The sequence below is a fragment of the Haliaeetus albicilla genome, chromosome 16 (assembly GCF_947461875.1).
Source record: "Haliaeetus albicilla chromosome 16, bHalAlb1.1, whole genome shotgun sequence".
Classification (NCBI taxonomy): domain Eukaryota; kingdom Metazoa; phylum Chordata; class Aves; order Accipitriformes; family Accipitridae; genus Haliaeetus; species Haliaeetus albicilla.
The window spans coordinates 16,925,772-16,948,954 of record NC_091498.1 but is presented as its reverse complement, the minus strand read 5'-3'; the positions used below and the strand labels follow the sequence as shown (position 1 = coordinate 16,948,954).

The window sequence follows — 23,183 nt, the reverse complement described above, 5'->3', positions numbered from 1 at the left end:
CCAGAGGGATTGAGAAAAACGCATTAGCAATGTCAATTGTGGCATACCACTTGGCTGCCTTTGACTCTAGTTCGTATTGAAGTTCTAGCATATCTGGAACGGCAGCACTCAGTGGTGGTGTAACTTCATTCAGGCCGCGATAGTCAACTGTTAGTCTCCACTCCCCATTAGACTTCCGCACTGGCCATATGGGACTATTAAAGGGTGAGCGAGTTTTGCTGATCACTCCTTGGCTCTCCAGTTGGCGAATCGACTTGTGGATGGGAATCAGAGAGTCTCGGTTGGCGCGATATTGCCGCCGGTGCACCGTCGTGGTAGCAATTGGCACTTGTTGTTCTTCAACCTTGAGCAACCCCACAATCGAAGGGTCTTGAGAGACACCAGGCAGGGTAGACAGCTGTTCAGTGCCCTCTGTCTCCAAGGCAGCTATACCGAAAGCCCATCGATACCCCTTTGGGTCCTTAAAATACCCCCTCCTGAGATAGTCTATGCCAAGGATACACGGAGCCTCTGGACCAGTCACAATGGGGTGTTTCTGCCATTCATTTCCAGTTAGGCTTACTTCAGCTTCCAATACGGTTAACTCTTGGGATCCCCCTGTCACACCAGAAATACAAATGGATTCTGTCCCTTTATAACTTGATGGCATTAGAGTGCACTGTGTGCCGGTGTCTACTAGAGCCTTATACTCCTGTGGGTCTGACGTGCCAGGCCATCGAATCCACACAGTCCAATAGACCCGGTTATCCCTTTCCTCCACCTGGCTGGAGGCAGGGCCCCTCTAATTCTGGTCAGAGTATTCAGTATTCACTTCTCGTAAAATTGGCTCAGAATTCCCTTCAAGAGGATCGGAAATAAAATCAGCCCTTCTACTCTGTTTGGAAACTGGAACGGCATTTTTCCTGATAGAATCCCCTTTTGTGGTGGTTTTTACTCACAGTTCACGTACCTGTGCATTTAGGACCAAAGTAGGTTTTCCGTCCCATTTCCTCATGTCCTCTCCATGATCGCATAGGTAAAACGACAGGGCACCTCGCGGTGTGTACCTTCTATATTCTCTCTCTTGGGCAGAGGAACGCTCACTCCTAATAGCTGAGACATTGGTCCTTACATGTGTGGAGTAGGACATATCCTCCTTGAATTGCTGGAAATCCTCGGACAGCTTCTCCACAGCCGCAATGCAGGCTTGTAGGGAGGAGGAGAGATTTTCTTCATATTGACGGAGTTGGCGAGCCACTTCCTCCACTGTCGGTGCCTCTTCATCCTTCCAGGCCATTATTGCCAATGTGTTGGCATAGGATGATGGTGCGTTCTGTACAAACTTCCACCACATGGGTCGTGTGCATTGGACTTCGTCTGGATCTTTGGGTAATTGTGGGTTGTCCGGGTCATGATGAATCATCTCTAGCACAGCTAATTCCCTCAGATATTGAATACCTTTTTCCATGGTGGTCCACTTGCTTGATTGACATATAACATCTTCCTTAAAGGGGTACCTTTCCTTCACACTTGACAGGAGTCGCCTCCAGAGGCTGATGGCTTGTGTCCCTCTTCCAATTGCCTTGTCAATGCCACCTTCCCTGGCAAGCGATCCCAGCTGCTTGGCTTCCCTACCTTCTAATTCCAAGCTATTAGCCCCATTGTCCCAGCATTGGAGGAGCCAGGTGATAATATGCTCACCTATACAGCGGCCAAAGTCTTTTCGCAAATCCCGCAGCTCACTCAAGGATAGGGACCGGGTTATTACCTCTGGTTCTGCCTCTTCCTCCGGTTCCCGTGATGACCCTGGTTCATCTTCATCCTTCGCTAAGCGAACTGATTTTTTTGTATATTTCTTTTTCTGTACGGGGGCAACTGATGCTGGTGCAGGCTGGTCCGCTGGTTCAGTTGCAGTATCGCTCACCGGGTTTTGGATAACTGCAGTGTCTGTTGCCGAGGTTTGGGTAGCAGCAGTGCTCGTCGCTGGGGCTGGAGGGACTGCAGTGCCCGTTGCCAAGGTTTGGGTAGCTGCTGTGCTCATTGCCGGGGCTGGAGGGGCTGCAGTGCCTGTTGTTGAGGTTTGGGTAGCCCGAGTTCTCGTCGCCGGGGCTGGAGGGGTCACGGTGCCTGTCGCCAAGGTCTGGGTGCCTGCAATGCTCCTTGCCAGGGCTGGAGGGGCCGCAGCGCCCGTTGCCAAGGTTTGGGTGGCTGCGGTGCTCATCATTTTGTTGTTAGGTCCAGAGACTTTCTCTTCCCCTTGAGGGTACTGAGTGGTGTCGAACAGGGCTCGATAGGCATGGGCCAGGCCCCAGCACGTTGCAGTGATTTGTATCTCTCTGGAGCTGCCAGGGTGACAGCATACCTTTTCCAAATATTTTACTAGTTCTTCTGGATCCTGCACTTGTTCGGGGGTGAATTTCCAAAACATTGGAGGTGCCCACTTTTCTAGGTACTCGCCCATACTACCCCACACACCCTGCCACTCATAATTATCCAGCCTTGGGGCACATCTCTGGGTGATCTTCTTAAATACCTGTTTAACCTTAAACGAGAGCTGAACCACATTCAGAAGTATGCTAATTCCTAGCAGTAGGGCTAGGACCGTGCTAGTCCCAACATTCCAGGAGTATTCAAATTTTTCAAAATTCTCAAACACCATTGTAACTGGACTGAAGGAGAAAGGAGAGGGGAAGAAAGGTACCCCACCCATAGACTGGTTTTCCATGGAGGAAAGGTAAATGGTATAATTATTAATAGTTTCCCACAGATGGCTCCCGCAGTATAAAGGTGACAATGCTAAGTGCAAATACCGGATTAATCCCACAGCCGATGACTTTATCATACCATAAACCAGAGTTATACCATACATCAAAGCAAAAACCTTAATCCACCTCCCACAGATGATAAGCAGCAGAAGAGGAACTACATACAGCAAGCGAGGTGATACATAACAGAGCTTTAAAAACCAGAGCAACAACTCTAAGAATACATAAATCAACATAATGAATGCTTAGAACAAATTTGTTTTAACAAGCTCTGGTCAGGTTTGTCGTTATCTCAACCCTTCATGCCCCACGTTGGGTGCCAAAATGGACTGTCATGGTTTAACCCCAGCCAGCAACTAAGCACCACGCAGCCGCTCACTCACTCCCCCCCCATCCAGTGGGATGGGGGAGAAAATCAGGAAAAGAAGTAAAACTCCTGGGTTGAGATAAGAACGGTTTAACAGAACAGAAAAGAAGAAACTAATAATGATAACCCTAATAAAATGACAACAGTAGTAATAAAAGGATTGAAATGTACAAATGATGCGCAGGGCAATTGCTCACCACCCGCCGACCGACACCCAGCCAGTCCCCGAGCGGCGAATCCCTGCCCCCCACTTCCCAGCTCCTAAACTAGATGGGACGTCCCATGGTATGGAATACACTGTTGGCCTGTTTGGGTCAGGTGCCCTGGCTGGGCATGAGAAGCTGAAAAATCCTTGACTATAGTCTAAACACTACTGAGCAACAACTGCAAACATCAGTGTTACCAACATTCTTCACATACTGAACTCAAAACATAGCACTGTACCAGCTACTAGGAGGACAGTTAACTCTATCCCAGCTGAAACCAGGACAAATATTAAAGGGACCATGTCTACATTGCCATTTTTATCATTTCATCTCCAAAACAGCATAACAAAACCAACCTGCACCACTCAAGGAAAATTCAACAATGCTATTTCTCAAAGGACCAAAAGATCAAGATCAACTTGTAAAATACACCAATTCATGACACACAAAAAAACCCCCACTGCACTACTTGCTTACCAAGTGAGACAGTCCACATCACTTCAACTTAAGAATGAGGATAATTTAATTAATTGGTCCAGAAGGACCTCACAAACCCCTCAGTAAAAGATGAGCTGGCCTTTACCTCTCCTTCTATGGGGGTCTCTCCTCATGAAGGATCACTAGATGGACAGATCTAACAGCATTAAACAAACATCCAGGGAAAGCAACACACACTAACTGAAATATAACACAAATAGTCATCTGACCTGTCTGGAACATGCAGATATCAACTACCTTTCCCTCCTAGTGATATCACGAGAGAGAAAGCTTAATGAGTAAAGGGCTGGAGTGGAATATGTAGCACCTGGGTTCTCTTCTCAGCTTTGCAGCTGACTTGCTGTTGCACCTGAAGTCACATAATTTCTCTGTTTCCACTCCCATCCCTTGTTTGTTTTCATTATTAGCTATAAGTACTGCAAAGTAAGAACCACCTTTTACAATGAGTTCTTCAAGGGCCCACATCTGTTTCTGTAGCACAGTTAGGAGTTTTGAGGCAAGCTGGCAAATCAAAGAACAAGGAACAGAGTTTACTGAAAGTTTGTTTTTCCCACCACCAGTTCTATTGAACTACATTCTTGGATTATCTAAAAGTTATTAAGCTTGGAAAAGTAGAGAGACTTTTTTGCATTTACCTCCTTCCCTAACACCCAAAGCAGGTTTTTTTTTAAGCAGCTTCTTGGATCAGTTACTACACATATATTCTCAAACTCTGAGCAGTAAAATCTGGTTTAGGAAAGTTCAGTTTGTTGTTTCTCTCCCACAAAAATGTAAACCTCTTGTTTTGACCATTCAGAATAAAGAACATAGCCACAAATACGTACAGTACCCAGTCAAACAACTAAGCATACTAAGTATACAAAAGCCACACACACACACAGCACAGAGATGATGTACGTATAATACTACCAGGTTATTTCTTTTAATACCCTTTAAAGTCTCAACTACAGCTTTACTTATGAAGAGGCCTCTAACAATTTTTCCTGAGAAGTCAAAAAATACAAAAACAGTTGTCATTTTTTGTAAACCAAAAGGTTCCATTTTTAATACTATTGTGGTTATATGTTAAGGCAATAACAATGCTTATACATTAACCTATCAGTCATATGAGACTCAACCAATTAATTATCATCATAGCAGGTATCTTAGATTTGTCTTGTAGGTAGATGCTTAATATTTTGCAATATGAATGGGGAAAAAGGGAAACAAGAATATACTAAAAGCAAAGCTACCTTTCAAATACTTAAACAAAAATGACATTACAGCAACTGCCACTGAAAAGAGTGGCAATAAACTTTGACTGCAAAGGGCGCTGAGTATTCATAATGGCATTCCCTGAAAAAAGGAACCATATGGAGGATCCAAACCAATCTGCATTGCACAAGACGAATGTACACGCTGGGACGAATGTAGACACTGGAATTATGGACCACAGTAGGATCAGGATAGACACAGCAGGTACAAGTTGCCACAAGTCCATCACCTATTTTCATCCCCTGACACAATTGGCCCCTACATCCACCATCAAGATCTAAGTTGGGTGATGTAAAACTGAGGAAGGAATTAAGCCCAAGAAAACCCAAAAGTGACAGTATGACACAAATTTTTTTAATTTCTTAACTGAAATTTCAGAGATCCCTCCTCAGAAAACTGTAATCTAGCACAGCTTGCTTTAAGTAGAGAAAGGATATGATGAAAACATGGCTCCACGTGAACAATGCTGCATAACCAAAATGACTGTAGCCCTTCCACCCAGTTTAGCAAGAAACATTCAGCACTGCACAATGACTTCTCACTTGTTTATTGCTGCAGCAAATGTTTGCTGTAATGTGAATGACATGCTGAACATACCACAAACAGTAAAACGATAGCTATTAAAAGCAAAAATATCAAACAGACTGGAAAAGCACTTTGACAAGGAAGAAACATTAAACCAGGTCTTTGTAGCATTTGCTAAAAACAGAGGCTCATCATATTTCAGGCCATTTGTATTTAATTGTCCTTTCATCTGAAGAGCGGTGGATATGAATGCACATCAGGCAGCAGATGAGTCAGATGTTCTGAAGAGGTCCAATCAAGGACACCACACAACACAAGAGCACGGCATGCATAATGCCTCACACAACTAACTTCGTCTACAGCCTTGTTTCTTTTCAGTGCCTCATCCTATTCCATGGTGGTCATGCACCAAAGTACTGAGAAGAAAATAATAAATAGACCTGCAGTCATGTTATTCAAAAAGTTTAAACAAATGAGACTCCAGGAACCTGATGTCCACACACTCTTTTAAATCTGCCAGGAAAACATACTCAGATTAGTAGATAACTATCTAAAACTCAGGCTTTTGTTCTTCCATTGTTTCAGTTGAAAGAAAAAAAAAAGTGCTCATGTTTCACAGGGTCAATATTTCTAAATGAGTTTGTCAGACGAAGTCAAACTCACAGTGGAATAGATCACTCACAACACTTCAAAAAATCAGGTTTTGGAGTGGTAGACAGACACAGACATTGTATCAATTTCAGCACAAAGAAAGGAGAATCCCTGGCCTGTGGTGGAGAAAGCAGGTAAGCCAGGGGCACAGAGACAAGGAACAGCAGAGGAGGTTAAATCTACTGTGCTGTACTTGAGCTAAACCAGTGTGCCTTTTATATTGTCCTCTAATCCTTAGATTAGTTTCTCCATTTTAGTTTTAACAATATTAACTGAAGTGCAGAGACAATCAGCAGACACAACTTTGCCAAAAATTCAGTTGAATCATTAAAAGTGATCTGTAAAAATAGACCGTGGATAAAAATCATTAGTTGTAATACTCAACTGTTAAACTGGCTCTCTGCATTAAACATGCAAATTGGAATTGTTAATTCAAGGTAAACATGGAAAAGAACTCAGCTCTCAAATCAAACCTCGTCTCCATATGACAACAAATGGAAAAATGTATAGCTTTTGTGTAAACAAAAACCAGCTCACACTCTACATAGCCTACGTACTTGTCCTGGGTTCAGCTGGGATAGAGTTAATTTTCACAAGAAGCTGGGAGGAGGCACAGCCAGGATAGCTGATGAGAACCAGCCAAGGGGATATTCCATACCATATGACTGAGGGAGCTGGCCAGGGGGAGGAGGGATTGCAGCGAGGGAACAGGCTGGGCATCAGGTTCCAGGTGGTGAGCCATTGCATCAGGCATCACTCACTTCGTATACTGTTCTGTTAGTATTATTGTTATTATTATTTCTTCTCTCCTTGTGTTGTCCTATTAAACTGTCCTTATCTCAGGCCCTGAGTTTTTACATTTTTCTTCCAATTCTCTTCCCTATCCCACCAAGGGTGGGGGGAGGAGTGAGCAAGCAGTCGGCTGGGCCTAAACCACAACAACACTGCAATTTAATGTATTTTTTAAGTATAAAGTCTAGCTCTGGCATTATTTTGAAACTTGAAGTGAAGAAAGTTAGGCTCTTACTATCTGCTTTTTCCTTTTCTATTCAACACAGTTCCTCTTAGGGTACAAATGGTGCTAGCTCTTGATCACTCTCTTAAATCATCTTCATGCTGCTAGCTCTGCAAAGAATGATGCCTGCTCCAGAACACTGCCATTGCTAATCACTCAAATCTGGTCTCTCATAGGTCTATAAGGAGGAACAGCGATGAGGGCAGCAGAATGAAGATGAGATTGTTTTTCTCTTCCTTTTCAAGCAATATATCTGAATGTATCCCTTTTCTTCACCTTCATGGATCACTTATCCTGCCAAGCATAACTTCCTCTGTGCAACAGCTATGGCTGCCGTGGCTTTGTATTGTTACGAGGAATGACAGAACTATATACTTGAGGCATTACCCAAAGCACAGATGAAAAACAGCGTGAAACAGATTCAACAGTGGTGTTCTCTATAGATATCTAATGACAAAAGCAGGGACACCCATCTCAAAATGAGTAAGAAAGTTGTTTGAGACTCAGTGGAGTCAACACTGACTAAACAAATTACTCATTAGGGCAGCATCCTGGGCTCTGAAGCTCCACTTCACATCCGTGAGTGCACACATCCAGAGAACACTGATGATGGGAAAGGGTAGAGGCTGACTCTTCTAACAAAAGTCTCACCATGGAAGACTACCAGGAGGCAGAGATGCAGTACGTACATTGCAGCTGAAGCTGACAATCTGCACTTACCCCTTGCATTTTGACTGCCAGCTACCCCACAGGGACACGCATACCTTTTCACTGGTTATCTGCTCAGGTGGGACCTGCACATTGCCTGTCAACAGGCCAATTGCCATATGCTGCCTCTCAGCCACTAAAAAGCCAAGAAAATGGTTTCTAGGCAGTACAGGTTGCACATTCTGTCACACTACAGCAAACAACTTGAGTAAAGTTTTCTTTCTGATCATCTTTATACTTGAGGATAAATCATTTTGTATCAAATTAGCCATATGAAAAGGAAACCTCCAGTACTACTCAAGGATGTTATAAGGTACAGAAATATTCATTATATGCTTAGATAGCCTGAGCTAGAAGCTGTGGCATTATTATTTATTGGCTAGAGAAAGGCCATCGGATAAACTGTTAGAGGGCTTCAGACGAAAGTAGCTCTGCTACTGGGCAGGGTCCCACCTCATCTGTTAGGCTGTGCAACTGTTGCAGGTGCAACTATGTCCTGCATACATTGATATCTGAGAGAGCTTGGCATCTTCTGCTAATGGTACCTCTGGTTCCACCACGGAAAAATCAGTTTCTGAATGCAAAAGCCTTTTAAGAAATTTGAAATAATTGAATCGTATTAACTTCTGAGCTTACAGGAAGAGCAGCGAGGGCTTGTGCTGTAGCATTTGAAAGGGTTCTATTAGGAAATTGTTCTGAATATTTTAACACACCCCACCCACCGCACCCCACCTCCAAAAAAAAAAAAAAAAAAACCCTGGGGGAAAAAAAATGGTAATTTTCTTCTTTACCTGAGATGCTCCATTTAGGCAAGGCACTGAAATAGGGATGTTACACAACAGCTCCAAGCGTTGTTCAGATGCTGTGCACACCTCCTGCCCATCAGGAACCACTGCGTGCCTTCCAAGTTGCCCATAGTCAGCTCTGCCCCAGGTGAATACCTTGCCAGTTTCTAAACACAAAACACATTTCAAGATTACGTATTCACTAGGTTCCTGGAACATCTGGATACCAATTCAAAACTAGAACACCACTTCTTAATGCATCTCATCTAAAGCTTCAAAAACCTAGTAAAAACTTACTTCAGGGAGCAGAATTAAAAATATTAAAACTAAAGACATATTATCATGTAATTCTATGCAGTTACTCAAACTCCACTAACTTGTTTTCTAGCAGAACAACATCTGTAGGGTGGCCTGGGCTATAAATGAATCCATGTCTGTAAAGCTGCATAACCTGGACATTCTGCGTACAATATATACACTTTGGTTAAACAAAGGACATATTTCTAGCTTAACAGAAGCACACACAAAACAGCTTATTCTGAAACATAAAAGATTCTTCTCTATACCCAGTCTTTGCCATAAAGACATCCGTTACATGTCCTGTATTTAACATACAGTTCATGTTTTCCTGATAAGGGTTACCTTCTGTCACAACTTCTGTTAGCACAACTGGTTAGTCAGGAACACCACCACAGCTGTCATTAAGCATTGGAAATACACCAGTTTGTTTTCACAGGAATCACACATTGGCCAAGGAAAGATAATTTTAAATTAAATCAGCAGTATATAGATCACCCTTCTCTCCATATATTATACTGCTGCAGGACTGACACCCAAGAGTCCATTATCCAGTATGGATAACATTCATAAAGCAATGCTTTTTACCTTCAGTTCCTAATATTATTAAAAAAAAAAAAATCATACTGACAGTTTTATTTTGTTAATGAAGTAACTAGATCTCCACAGATAAGTCATGAAAGGCTGTCCCTTCAGGGCTTCCAATTAAAAAAGTTATATACACAAAGCATAAACAGTATGTTCTGAACTCGGATTTAACTAGAAGCAGCAACCCACATTCCAGCCCAGAAGGAAGCCTGTAACGACCTTGAGTTACGTACATACTTCAGCCAAGCCTCAAACTCCTCTCCAGAACTGAACTCAGGTCATCATGTCGTAAGCCAAATTATGTGGATTTGAGGAAAATACCATCAAGTCAAGCAAGTCAGCTTAAACACACACACTTCTCCCCTTGTCAGTCAGTACAGACATATCCCACAGAGGGGTCAGGAGCAGGGGGTACCAGTCACACTGTCCAAAGATGACAACTGAGGTTTTTCTTAACACATGCCATAACACAAACCTTCGGAAACCCGAACACCCCCTTTTCCTTTGGGTGTTGTTAAACTGTCTTGAAGGGGACACAGGTGGGCACTGCTGGTTTGTGGAGTTTAAGCTGATAATGTATCTCATAAATGAAGTGGAAGCCTCTAACTTCATATATTTAAATACACAAGAAGTATATGCATTTTCCTTGGAAATCTGCTAGCAGTGGTAGCTTTTACTCCGATCATTCCAAGTTTTTCAGATGTATTCTCTCAGTTCACTGATAATGCTTCCCCTGAAGTAATTAAGTCATAAAATTACTTGTCCTTTTCTCTCAAGGGCACAAAGGTTTTCTTCCTTTGGAGCTTCCTAGCAGTTCAGGGAAAAGTTGAAACCAGTCATATACTACTTTTGATACAAGTGAGGTCTTTCAACATAATAGCTTCATTTTGTTAGGTTAAAGCATTAAAACAAGTTTCATTAAGAGAACTACCAGTATACCTTACAGAGATTAGGAAAAACACATTTGCAGTTTAAAAAACATGCTTGCTCTGGATCTAGTATATTTACTTTGCAATTTGTATAGATCTCAGCTAAAAACATCTGCAGCTGCAAAAATGTTGCAAGAAGACTCCTACATCAGTATGTTACCTAACAAATTTAAATGTACACTAAGCTTCTGGCTTTTACATCAGACCAGGTTACTGCACCTATCCAGAACCCTATTAGTGGACTGGAAAAGGACAAGCAGGCTGCTCTATTTTGTATCAACTAAAAGAACTGAAGCTGAGTTTTTATGAAATTTAAAGCCAGAAAGAATTTCTGTAACATCTAGTTAGATCATTAATAAACCACAGGCTCTCAAGCCCTACCCAGACATGGCTGCATTGATCCCAAGGACCATACTTCAACTAAAGCATCTCAGCTCTCGGAAGCCAGAAGCATCAAGTGCCACAGGCAAAACCATCAGCAACCCACAAGGCCTCTGGAAAGGCAAGCAGTGTATTTGATAATACAGACCCAGATCCTCATACACAGCCTATAGCACTATCCTGTACTCAGGGGCAGTAGAGGTTCCTCTCAAGCCTGACTTTTGGGGAAAAAATTCTTTCCCCAATCAAACCTGGTGCTCTGTCTGGACCCAGACACGAACAAGAAACACCAGCCACTCATAACAAAAATGATCCTTTGCATCATCACATCAGGGTACTGCTCCACCTTGTCTCAAATCTTGTCTGCTGCTGGTGTCTGGATTCAAATGAAGGCAATCTAAAGTCCTAACACACATCTGACCAGTTACGCACTAAGAAAATAATCTTCCCACCCTGCCAGTAACCAGCAGAAAACAGGGAGCAGCTGACACAATCACCATCTTGATGACAAGCTGCTAGAGCAAGTTCTGTGCAAAGCAAGCAATTCTGTTCCCCTCTGCCAAGGGCCTGTGAAAGGTCGAGAAAAGCGCAGTGGTCTACGGCTTCCCCGATTACAAGATGAGAGCAAAACACCACCACCACCTACTCTGAAGTCAAACTAAACTGCATACGTAATTTCCTCTTATGAACTAAGGGCTAGCAAGTCCATCACCTGCAACAGGATTAATTTGTCTATAGTTGCCATCAGCTGCTTATTGTGTCTTTATCAATGACTGGAAAAAGTCCCCCTCTCTGCTATCTAGTATCTCTTGCATGTGCTAGGGTCTATACAAGTTTGGTCTTTTTTTTCTTCTACACTGTGGGTATTGGTCTCCTTATGGTTCATTCTGCAATTCTGTTATTGGATCAATTTTTGAGACCCTACACTGAAATTTTAACAGTAACACCAAGTTGAAATGGAAGTAATAGAACTGGAAACAATATGATCCCAGTGGTTTTACTCAGCCTTACAAAGGCTTTGAAGTATGCTCATCATTTCAGTAAATTCAGTAGAACTGAAGAATGCAAGCATATGTGAAGGATTAAAACCAGACAGCAATAATGCTTAGCTACAACAAAACACCTTCCATCCACAAATTCTATTTCTTTCACTAGAGAAGCAAACACAGTATTACTTACACAGGCAAAACCAAACAGAACATTTAGAACTAAAACTGTTTCTGTTTACAAACAGAATTTTTTGTCATTAACTTTTTCCTTTTTGCCACTATAAGGGAAACAAGGTTCAGGTGGTTATTGGTAGGCAAACACAAAGAACATCCATTAAAAAAAAATTAAAGCCAGATAAATTAATTTTTGCTTTTAGGAAGAACTTCTTGAATGACCAAATATTAGGTAAGCAACCACTTCCTTTTCAATGCTCATCAATTCAGGTCTCACTTCTAATCAGCAGAAATTCATTCCTCAGGCTTGCTCCTGCTTGATGAACATTCCCCCTCCCATGCTCAGTCTCCTGCTAATGGTCAATTATTCCTATTTTTCAGCTGAACACATCTGCATAGGGATCCTTTTAAAAAAACCTGATCTGTCTTTTCTGTGAGACAACCTAACAGAAGCTGATTTAGAAGTGTCTTCTCTATGAAGTACTGATATTTTCAGCAAACAAAACCAAAACAGATTAAAAAAAAACCAAAAAAACAGTCTCAAGTGGAAATTTCAGGCTGAGGCAAACACCAATGCATGGAAAATGCCACCAAAAAGACTAAAGTCTCCTCAAAATTCTATGCAAAAGAAAGCACTGAGTTATGACAGAAAGCATTAAGCAACTGTAATGAGAGGTACTGCTACTGTGCTGCTTATAATATAGATGGTATTTTAAAATGTTCTAAGAATATTTGAGAAAAAGACGTTAGTCATACAGAGTAAGGAGGTTGCAGGATGAATTACTTGAGAATGAAGGGTGATATAACAAGGAGTGTTGGTCTAATATTAGAATAGAACAGATTTTAATTAGAAGTTAAGAAAACATACACAGTGATGAGTCAACTGGACAGAGTACATCAAGCATGGAAGTAGCTGAGGCATCAGAAAATGAGATATTTCATACCAGACTCTATACATTAGGAGGCCACAAAAGGCAGGAGCTATTTCCACAACTTTTGTGAAAGGAAGATGCATACAACATAGAAAAACTGGAAAAGCTTTCCAAAGATACTAACAATGCTTCCTAAGACCTTGATCTTGCCATGTTGTGAGCACGGAGGCTCCAATTCCAAAAGGCACTTCAACTCCTTAACTGTGAACATCCACATTGTCCCAGATTACTTCATTGCAACTGTTCCTTTTTTCAGCAGGCAAATGATACATCAAATAAAGGCCAAAGGGTTCAATACCATTTGGAATTAAGAAGTAATAGATATAATTCACACGTCCTGTGTCATTCCAGTGTACAACCTGAATGAAACGTACAGTACAGGAGTTCAGAGAGCTATAAGAAAAGGACAGAGGTCAGAAGATTTTTAAGAAAAACTTCCCAACAGCCCCTCAAGTAAATAGTACGTACAACAGTATGCTACATCATTTGAGATTGTACATGGTCTTACAGATCTTGTTTCCTCCTGCTCTTTGAACTGTAAACACAGCAGTCTGCATCAGTATCCATACAGCAGCAAATAATCTGAAACACATGCTCACAGCCCTCACAGAATACGGATGAAGGTATGTACATATTCAAGTGCTTGCAGCGCTACACTAGCAACTCACTGTCAGAAAGGCTCCTCTGCATTTTCTTCACGTCATCCTTCTGGTCCTTATGCTATCACAAAGGGTAGAGAATTGAGAATGGCCTCAAAATTACAAGTTCACAACCTTCGGAGTACTGCAAATCCAGCAACATTCCATACAGCAATTCTAGCCGCTTCCTGCCTGACACTGTAGCTCTTACAGCTTTATGGTGCTGCTGAGGCTGTAGAGTGTGGCATTTTTCCCTTTTAGCACTTTCTTATTCAATCTGCTCAGCCACTAAGTATTTGGAGAGAATTACCAATAAAAAAAAAAAATGCATTTTAGTTTTAAAAACAGGTTGGTTTCTCAGTAAAACACAACAGACAAATAGGAGTACTAAAATTTACTTGTTTTCACCAGATTCAGATTCATCTTTATATCAATTTTCCTGTTTTAAGATAATATCATGATTGCACTAGCGTTATCTCCTTGAAGTCTCTATTCAGTATCCAGACAAGCTTTGAACTATCCTTTCATAAGCCTAGATGAACCCTTTCATCTAGTATTATCTCAATTCATGGTTGCATTAACAATTACTTTTCAAATGAACTCCGGATGTTTGCTGAATGCTTAATCTCATTCAGACTTGAAATAGGAAGTTCTGTATAAAATTCCTAATGCCTCCTTTCACATGAAAATTCACAGGAGCAGGTATTAAAAATTGACATTTAGAGGATGCCTCTGCCTCCTCCCTGCCCCACACAGGGAAAAGCAACACTTCTCCCACAACTACAGATCTCTGCTGTCCTTCAGGACAATCACTAACGTCCTTCAACCCTCATCGGCCTAGAAACAGCCTTTGTGCAGGGCAACCTTACAGAAAAGACATTCGTCCATCCATCCCTGCTTCCTTCTTCGCTAAAGACAGCTTTAATTCAGCAGCTGGAAACCAGGCATCACTACCACACCTACAGTCTAACACCTGTACTTGTGCATGGTTTCAGTACAAAGCAGGATTATCTGCTCTGACAAAGGTTTAAATGGCCCCTTTACCCTCTTACACAGGAGTTCGGTGTACCAGAGTTGCCCACATCTCTTAACACACCTTCTTTCTGTGACCTCCTTACAGACTTCTGCAATTTTATATAATAGGGCATGCTCCTGAATTTTTTGCCATATTCATTTATAATAGCTATTAAAAATGTATCACTAAAACACAAATTTATGCATAGTATCGAGGTCACACCTCTTCAGGAAAGTTCAGACAAAGTAGCAAAAGCATTTCAGGGATGTCGGCAATAGAAAACTAGAGATCATTTCAACAGCCATTTCCAGCCTTCTGCCATCACAGGTTGCAATACATAGCTAGTTCAGAATAGTCCACAGAGCATCTACTCAACATGCTGCAGTTCACAAGGTTTTGCAAGCACCCTATAAATAGGTTTAAACCTGCAACAAAAGGCCATGAGTGCCACAGGAAGAGAAGCATAAAGCCGTCAGCAGTCCTCCTGCAATAGCTATGGATTTGTTAGTTAAAACTCTTATACTTTAAGTGGGCCAAAAATTTCTGCCATTCTGAGCTACATCAAAAGTCCCCAAATCTAGTGATCAATTTAACCTCTAGCATGTGGGCAAGACAAACCAAGAAGACACCCAAGGGATTTCAGGATTTCATACCAATAGAATCAGTGGCTCATCTATGATCCAGGAAACAACTGGCTTCTCACTGTGACCCATTCCTACTGCTACAAAAAAAAAAAAAAAAAAAAAGGAAATTTAAGAAATCAGCCTGGAAGACAATTACACATCATGAAAGAAAATTCATCCAACCAGGAGGAACTCTGCTGCACAGCATTAACGTAAACAGGTACAGCATATGGGAACATCATCCAGTCACCTTTCAGAGCCTCCTGGAGATATCAAAACATTAAACATCCAATGACTCATATGATAATGCAATGTAATGGAAAATACTCAGCCAGGCAGGTAAAGCTATGAGGATGTGGGAGACTCTCCAAAGAGAGGACACAGGGACTGTGACGGCCTTTTAGCACAGACTAAAATGTTCACAGCACAGACTGAGAATTCCTCAGGCAACAGTTTACACGAAGATGACCTGAGAAACTTCGAACCCAAATAGTTGTTCTCATCCCTAGACCACCAGCCTTCACTGTACTTGAACTATTTGTGATGGGGAAGGTAAACCAAGCCAAGGAATCAATCTGGCTGAAAAATAGCCTTGGGAAATGGGAGCTTGGCAACAGCAAATATTGCTAAAGGCAGTGCTGTATTAAGTCAATTTAATATTCTGTATGATAGGTTAGAGATAGCACATCATGTGAAACTGCAAGTTAAGTTTATCATGCACTTTACCAACAGACCCATCTTTATCAGGACTGTGGACACCATTAAACATCTAAACAGCTTTGGCTTTCATTCATTAAAAAATAGGTATGCTGCTTCTTTTTTGCTTCCATAGTTACACCAAGTTATGTCTCAAGATGGGCAATATTCAGTTAATGGGATTACTCACATACTTAATAGCAGGCTTCACTACATTGAAAGATTGAACAAAAATAACTGTTTAGCATGACAAATTCCAAGACTCTCCAGTCTTCCTACCTTGGAAGTCCTGCCTCTGGGTTTGGGTTTTAGATGGGAAAAAGGCTGTTCTGCTTTTAGAGGAGAGACTGGAAACATGAAGTACCATACAAAGTTCTGAATAAACTGAAAGAAAAATTAAATGTAAGAAGTTAAATGCTTGTAAAGTTGTGTTCATACTGCTGATATCAAACAGATATATGATCTTGGCTCAGAAAAGAAAATGCAGAGGGACGTCATGAAGTCCATGCAATCATGAAATAAAGCTGGGGAAGTGGGGTGGGGGCAGGAGTAGATGTTAAAGTACCTATCACACTTTGCACTCATCCTGCAAGATGAGAAAATTCCCTTCTCATTTCTCTCCACTCATGATTAGAGAGTCATGACTGCCTCACCAGCTGTGCTTCTGGCTCATTTTAAATTCAAACTACAATACATATCTCACTTTTTAGACTTTTAATAGCAATGCCTTAAAATGCAGATTGCTGGCTAAATTTAGTTACATGATTAAAAACAAATCTAACTCATCTCTACCCAGCAAACAGAACGGCTGCATTCAAGGTTCAATAGAGGACTTAACTCTTCATCTAAAAAAAAAAAGTCCTAGCAAAAAGAAGAAAAAAAAAAAAAAGAAAATCAAAGCCCAATTTAGTGATGCCTCTAAAAAAGCAGGATGCATAAAACATTAACCAGCTATGGAAAACTATCTGCAAATGCATCCTAGTATACCGTAGGGTTTTTATTCTGTACTTCTGCAAATAAATTCTGCACTGTGCTACTACAGCAGTATGAGTCATACACTTTTACTGACGTTCTATATTTATATCTCCATGCCCTTCTGCACTGTTATATGCTTTCTTCCATATAGGCCTCCCTAACCTGGAATTTCCTTTCTCCTGCAGTTCAGGATCTCTTCCTCTAACATTGCCCAGAAAACTGAACAGATATTTCTTTCTAAGCACTTATTTTATTCTTTCTGGACACCATTTTGAAAAAGCAACATCTTTGAACTATTATAATACAAGGCATATGTTTTTATTTGTTCACAATTATTTTCTTGTGTGTTATTTCCTACTCTCTTTCTGTAAACGGTCTGCTCAGCCATTTATCCCCTTTGAGGCAAGGCTTGGGTCTTGTTTCATTAGACTTAACACAGTACAGTGCTACAGAAAATTTTATTCAGAGATTACAAATTACAATATATCCATGTTTTCTAGATCATTTTATGAAAAACATTACCTATATCTCCAATCTTGCAAATATTTGTGAATCTGCCTAATTTGGACAATGCAAGTGATCCTGATACTCTCACTATCCCATTGCCATCTAAGCCTATTTTAAGAAGGAACAGGCATCTGTCTACAAGAGATAAGCAAAGTGAAGGTAATTAAGTTCCCAGTGCTAATATTTACCTTGTCAAAATACTTGAGGGCATGCTGTGGAAAGACAGACACAGAAATATCACAAGAAATGCTCTGGAATGGCAGTCTGAAGAACTGAGCTTTTTTGCTGTTGTCCACAAGATGCATTCCCAAGAACAAATATTCAGAGATCATTTGCACAGAGATTTCACTACATAACAAGCCTCAGACATGCATGATTCTGAAAAGTCACAATACCTACAAAGAAATAGGAAGCATTATAAAAACAAGAGCATTAGATGACCAATCCTGGGACTTGCTAAGCGGCTTTAACTTTCTCAGCAGCTCCAGAAGCAGCCGAGTTCTACATCCAATGGAGTTCAACCCTAACTACGTGCTGTTCTTAAGAAACAAAGTACAAAGAACAGAACAGTATCGCAAAACCAACGATGGCACCTCCAGAGCCTCCCAGGAGATCACCCCGCTTGTTCAGAGTCAGAACCATTAGAACAGCAACTACAATTGACTAAGAGTGAGCTGTTCACCTCAAATAACGAGCAGCTGTAACTGCAGCATTCTCACTGACAGGAGGAACAAAACAGTCTAAAAGAGGATGGGAAGGAAAATTCGTGCCCTCTGAAGTCAAGAGATGAATAATTAGCAATAAGGCAAAGTACTCCCTCTGGATTATTATTCCCATTTTTCCCTACCCCCAAGAAAGACTGAGTTTAAGGCGGGGGGTGGGGGGGAGAACCCACACAAGATTCCACCTCAAACCATGCATGGGTAAGATTCTTAAATATCAAGGAGACTGCAGGGAGAGAGGGGACAAAGGTGTAAATACTTGCATAATAGGTAAAGTATCTAAATGCCATTTATGCCCCCAAAAATTCCATCATCTACAAGAGCATGCTATCCAGCTAGCAGAGTTCCCTTTGACTCCTGCCTTCTTGTTCCAGCTCAGACCTCTGACTCATTAGAATTCACATATTAAGAGACTGTGAGATGTTTTCAGCATTTCAGAGCTACAGGACACAGAGCAAGGCAAAAGTTTAGATCTGGAAGTCTAAAAATTCAGAAATATTTTAGAAATGTTACTACCTATGTAAATACAATGCAAGTCGCACCTGTAAAGAAATCTGAAATTCCCTGCGAAGAGGGAATTATACTAGTGAGGTTTACTTCTGATGTCTACCAAATGAAGCAATAGCTGTCCACAACCACCTCTGTATAGCTATAGCATCTGTATTTGCTTGCAGTGCCAGCACATCTATGTTTACAGATTACCTAAGTATGTACATGAACAGGGTTGTAAGGTAAGTGTTGATGTTCTATGCTGCCTGTTATTAAGAAGGGTTTAGGTTTTAAAGTGAGAGAGGGGAGAAATAAGAAGAGAACTTTTCTCCTTGGGAGTAAAGAGGGAGCAGCAATGAAGATAAGAACAAAAAGCTCCTGGCTCTTCATGGCCTTCCTTTCCCTGACATTAAAAAGGATGTTGATTGAAAGAAGCAGTACCTTCCCATTCATGCTTCACAGAATACAATAAGATAGGACAGCTTGTAAAGATACCATGAGTTTTCTCCTGCTCGACAGCAGGTGGCCACATGGGGAAGAGTCATTTCTTTGCTCTGAAGTGAAAAGCTTAAAAATCAGACACTCAGAAAACAATTTTACGTGTCAAGTTTGTGTCTACAGAGGATCAGTTCACTGCAAGGACCTGAATCCCAAGGGCATGGGGTGACCTGATTTTGACAAACACTGCTCCAACACAGCTCTGGTGGATTAGAGAAACTTTAAATAACTACCTTAGATTTTTAAATCTCATACATCAGCAGTTTGTTACGTTTCAACTATTAGCTTCTGCCTGTGTGCATGCCCATGGTGTTTTGGGTTTGTTTGGTGGGGTTTTTTTAATCTCTAGCAAAGTGAGCAAGCAAGAGGAGACAAGCACAAAAGGATTTAACATCCTCCTTTGTATTACTTGACTTGTCAGGATGATTCTTCAAACCAGATGAACTTCTAGTAATCCATGCTGCCAGCCTTATATTGTCCCCATCGCCTGACCTTCTCTTCTAGCAGTTTTATGCTCCATTTTCTTTTAAATGAACTGCTTCAGCTCTAGTCAGCTGTGTCACTAGCAGGCGCAAGCCAGAAAGGAAACTTTTGTGTACAGGCAAATTCCTACAAAACAACCATCATCTGTTACAAGGTCCAAAACTCAAGATGAGAAATGCCAAACTGATTTTCAGTTGGCTTACTATTTTGGGGTGGAAAGGACAACGAGGAAGACAAACGCTTAAAGGAGTTTCTGTATATATACTTTGGGCAGCTTTGTAAAGGTAAGTTTTTAGAAATTCTAGAAAAATAAATTTCCTATATTCATGATAGATAGATCTTAGCAAAACTGACATAAAGCACTGTCCCTGAATAGATCTTTGTCTTCACAATGTTTGGAACTTTTTTTTTTTTTAATTAAGTGACACTGAGTACAAGTGAGAATGCATTACATAAGGACACGCCACCCTCCTAGGGTTTCTCTTCTGCATGAATCAGATGCTAATACCTTCTTATCATCCAGCTCTTTGTCCCAAAAAAGGTAACTTATAACTATTGTGATTATTTTATTCTTATTACATACTGTGTTCCTCATAATACTGGACAGGGAAGAAAGCAGACCTGAACCAAACAAGCTCTTAAATCCAGCAGAACATCCCCAAAACCTAAATTGCATCCTAAGGGACATAGATAAATGCAATTCCCCTTCATCTGCAGATCTCAGTCTCAGCTGTTTGGGATCCACACAGAATATATGTACCTACACTGAGAGACAGTCTTTGCACTGAAGTTCAAATAGGAACTACAAAAACCAGAGTGAGTTGCACCTGAGTTTCAACTACCATGCCACAAACTGGGCTTGAAATAGCTCTTTCTATTCCTATACAAAAGAGGATATAAACAACACAAGCATGCAAAACAGTTTGCAAACTCCTCTTCAAAATTTTCCTTGAGGTAGGAACGATTTGTTTGTTCTTCAGTGCCATTGAGACTGAGCCTCACTTACCAACAAGAGCTTGCTGCACAGCCACCAGAGGCCAGCTCTGGGTCATGCCTCTCTGAGTAGGAACATCCAGTGCCTACTGACAGCTGTTCCTGTTCAGTGGACTTCAAGTTTGTTGGTTTGGCCCTCTTTAGCTTTTGGTTGCAAGCTTCTCAAGGTAGCAGGTTAATCTTGCTACATGGTGTTAGTACCCTCACAGTCTGTGCTTCCATGCATATAATTATTAAAAAAAAAAAAAAAAAAAGTATCCAAAATATACTACCAAAAAGAAAACTGCTTTGGAGATCAACGCCAACATAATTCAAAGTTAAACATTCCTACTACATAGTAGGAATTAATCATAATGTTTGGATTTCAACAATATTTATAAGCAAAGGAATATTTTTCATGGGACATATTAAAAAATCATTAATCTTTTATTTAAGGAAATCAAGCCACAGAGCAGCACAGGAAAAAAAAAAGAAAGAAAGAAAACTGATTTTGCTTAAGGAACACAACAAATGTTAAAGGATATCGGTTACTGACCACATTTGTGTATGTACTAGACTCAAGTGCTAAAACACAGACATCAGTTATGGTATTTTCAGAGCACTCAAAAATCCAGCTAAACAGCTGAATGCTTACAAATACACAAAAATTAAAACCCCACATGCTAGAAAATACCCCACTGCACATACTTTGTGTTTAGACAGAGATACAACTTCATGTTAGGATAGCACAGAGTCATTCTTAGCACTCAAACATGGACAATGTAACAAGTACACATGGCCAACTGAAATTTTTCATCACAAACTGGTGTTAGATTGTTTTACAGCTCCTCACAACAGGGATAATTTAACGAATAAAAGCCACCAGTCTAGCTACCAAATAAAACAAGTGGATGCACTCTCCTGGCAGATGTTGTTACACTTCCCAAGTATCAAAGAAGGGGAAAAAGCCCTTCTACAAGACTACAAATCTGGTACTCAAAATTCACAGCTGTTGATGTATCTCCTGTATCCTATAGTATCTCACCTCAAATCCACTATTTGAAAAGTACCTCAAGGTAACCGTGAAAAGAACAAGTCAGATAGGCTTTGTGGTTCTTTTTTTCCTGTTTGTTTTTTTGCTTCTTAAGAAAAAGTCTCAAAAGGTACTGTTTTTCAGAAGCACTCAAGTGCCACTAAGCTCTTAAAAAAGCACATTATCTATGTTCAAATACTAAGATTCATTAGTAAGCATTAAGCCTGAATAATTAATTACTAAACAGGAAATGTCATTTAAAGGCTATGAAAACAAGCATTTAACAGTCTTAAAATGCTGCTAAGGTTAAATGAGATCTCTAGATCAATGCACATACATGCACAGATCATGTACACACAGGCAGCTTCTTTCCAAAGTTGAGCTTGGTAATGCTTACCTTAGTAAACACTTAGCTTTAAATGAAATTATTTGAAAAGGCAATAGCCATTTCTCTCGCACATGTGTCCAAAGACCAACAAAACTAAGAGGGCAGAGTAAATATACATTGTGTTTGGCAATCGATTGCCATACAGATTAGTTCAACTATTATGTAATGATTGGTTTCAGCTTCCAGCCTTTTATTCTATGCAAAGCGAGTGCAAAGCACTTCTACCTTACTAAGTATTCGAACTGTTCGTCTGAGACCATGCTATATCCACTTTGCATAACTGCAAAATTTGTGAAGTGCAAATTCTCACCATTTGCCTGTTTCACACCAATTCTTTACACTACTAAGGACTTTGAGTTGCCAAAATTTCCATCAATCCCATCATCATTCCACTACATGCAACTATGTCATGTGATGTAATAACATTCAACACTCAAAATGAGTTTTTTGCCCTCCCTCAGATCTCCCAGCTGGAAGGGTGTGTAGGGAGGAACCCCCTTACCCAATCTTCCAGTCCATGGTTTTTGCTGAATAACAGAGCCTGATAAAGCAGCATCACTGTGGATAGCTGCTGGGACCCACAGCACATGGGAGTCTAGAATTTGAATTAAAAGGTGGGAGGCAGAAAGGAGGTGACTCAAGTTACATAGTCTCTGGCACAGTCTGTCAGAACAGCAACCAAACAACAGTGATCTTGTCAGTTACTTATTCCACAGTTGGATCTTTCTCTAGTAATACCTATGAATGTGAAACTTGGAGGCAGCTTATGACAGAAGTTAACAGAGCAGTGAATTCTCTCTTGCCTCTACCTTTGCTTCTTTTCAGCTTCAAATAGGTGACTTGACAGAGACATTAGTACAATATGAAGAGATTTCAGCATGATTCAGGAGAAATGGTTTAACATAACAAAACAGAAATAATTTAACAAAAGAGCAAGTGGCTCAGTCCCAACAGTTACAGCCACAAGTACACAGAAGAACCAGAAAGACAAGGACACTTATGGTCAAATTCTTCCTCTTCAAAGGAAATTTGTACTAGCTTTGTGCTCTGGTTACACAATAGTTGTGAAAGGGGAGGGGTTTCCAAGAAAATTATCATCAT

General features: G+C 40.7%; 1 protein-coding gene across 1 annotated transcript in view; it reads right to left on the bottom strand.

Annotated features, from left to right (window-relative positions):
- SERGEF (secretion regulating guanine nucleotide exchange factor) overlaps positions 1–23,183 on the bottom strand; it is a 173,766-nt gene that overhangs the window by 128,180 nt on the left and 22,403 nt on the right. The window contains 1 exon segment of the mRNA XM_069803717.1: positions 8,760–8,920. Within this exon segment, the coding sequence (XP_069659818.1) occupies positions 8,760–8,920 (161 nt within the window).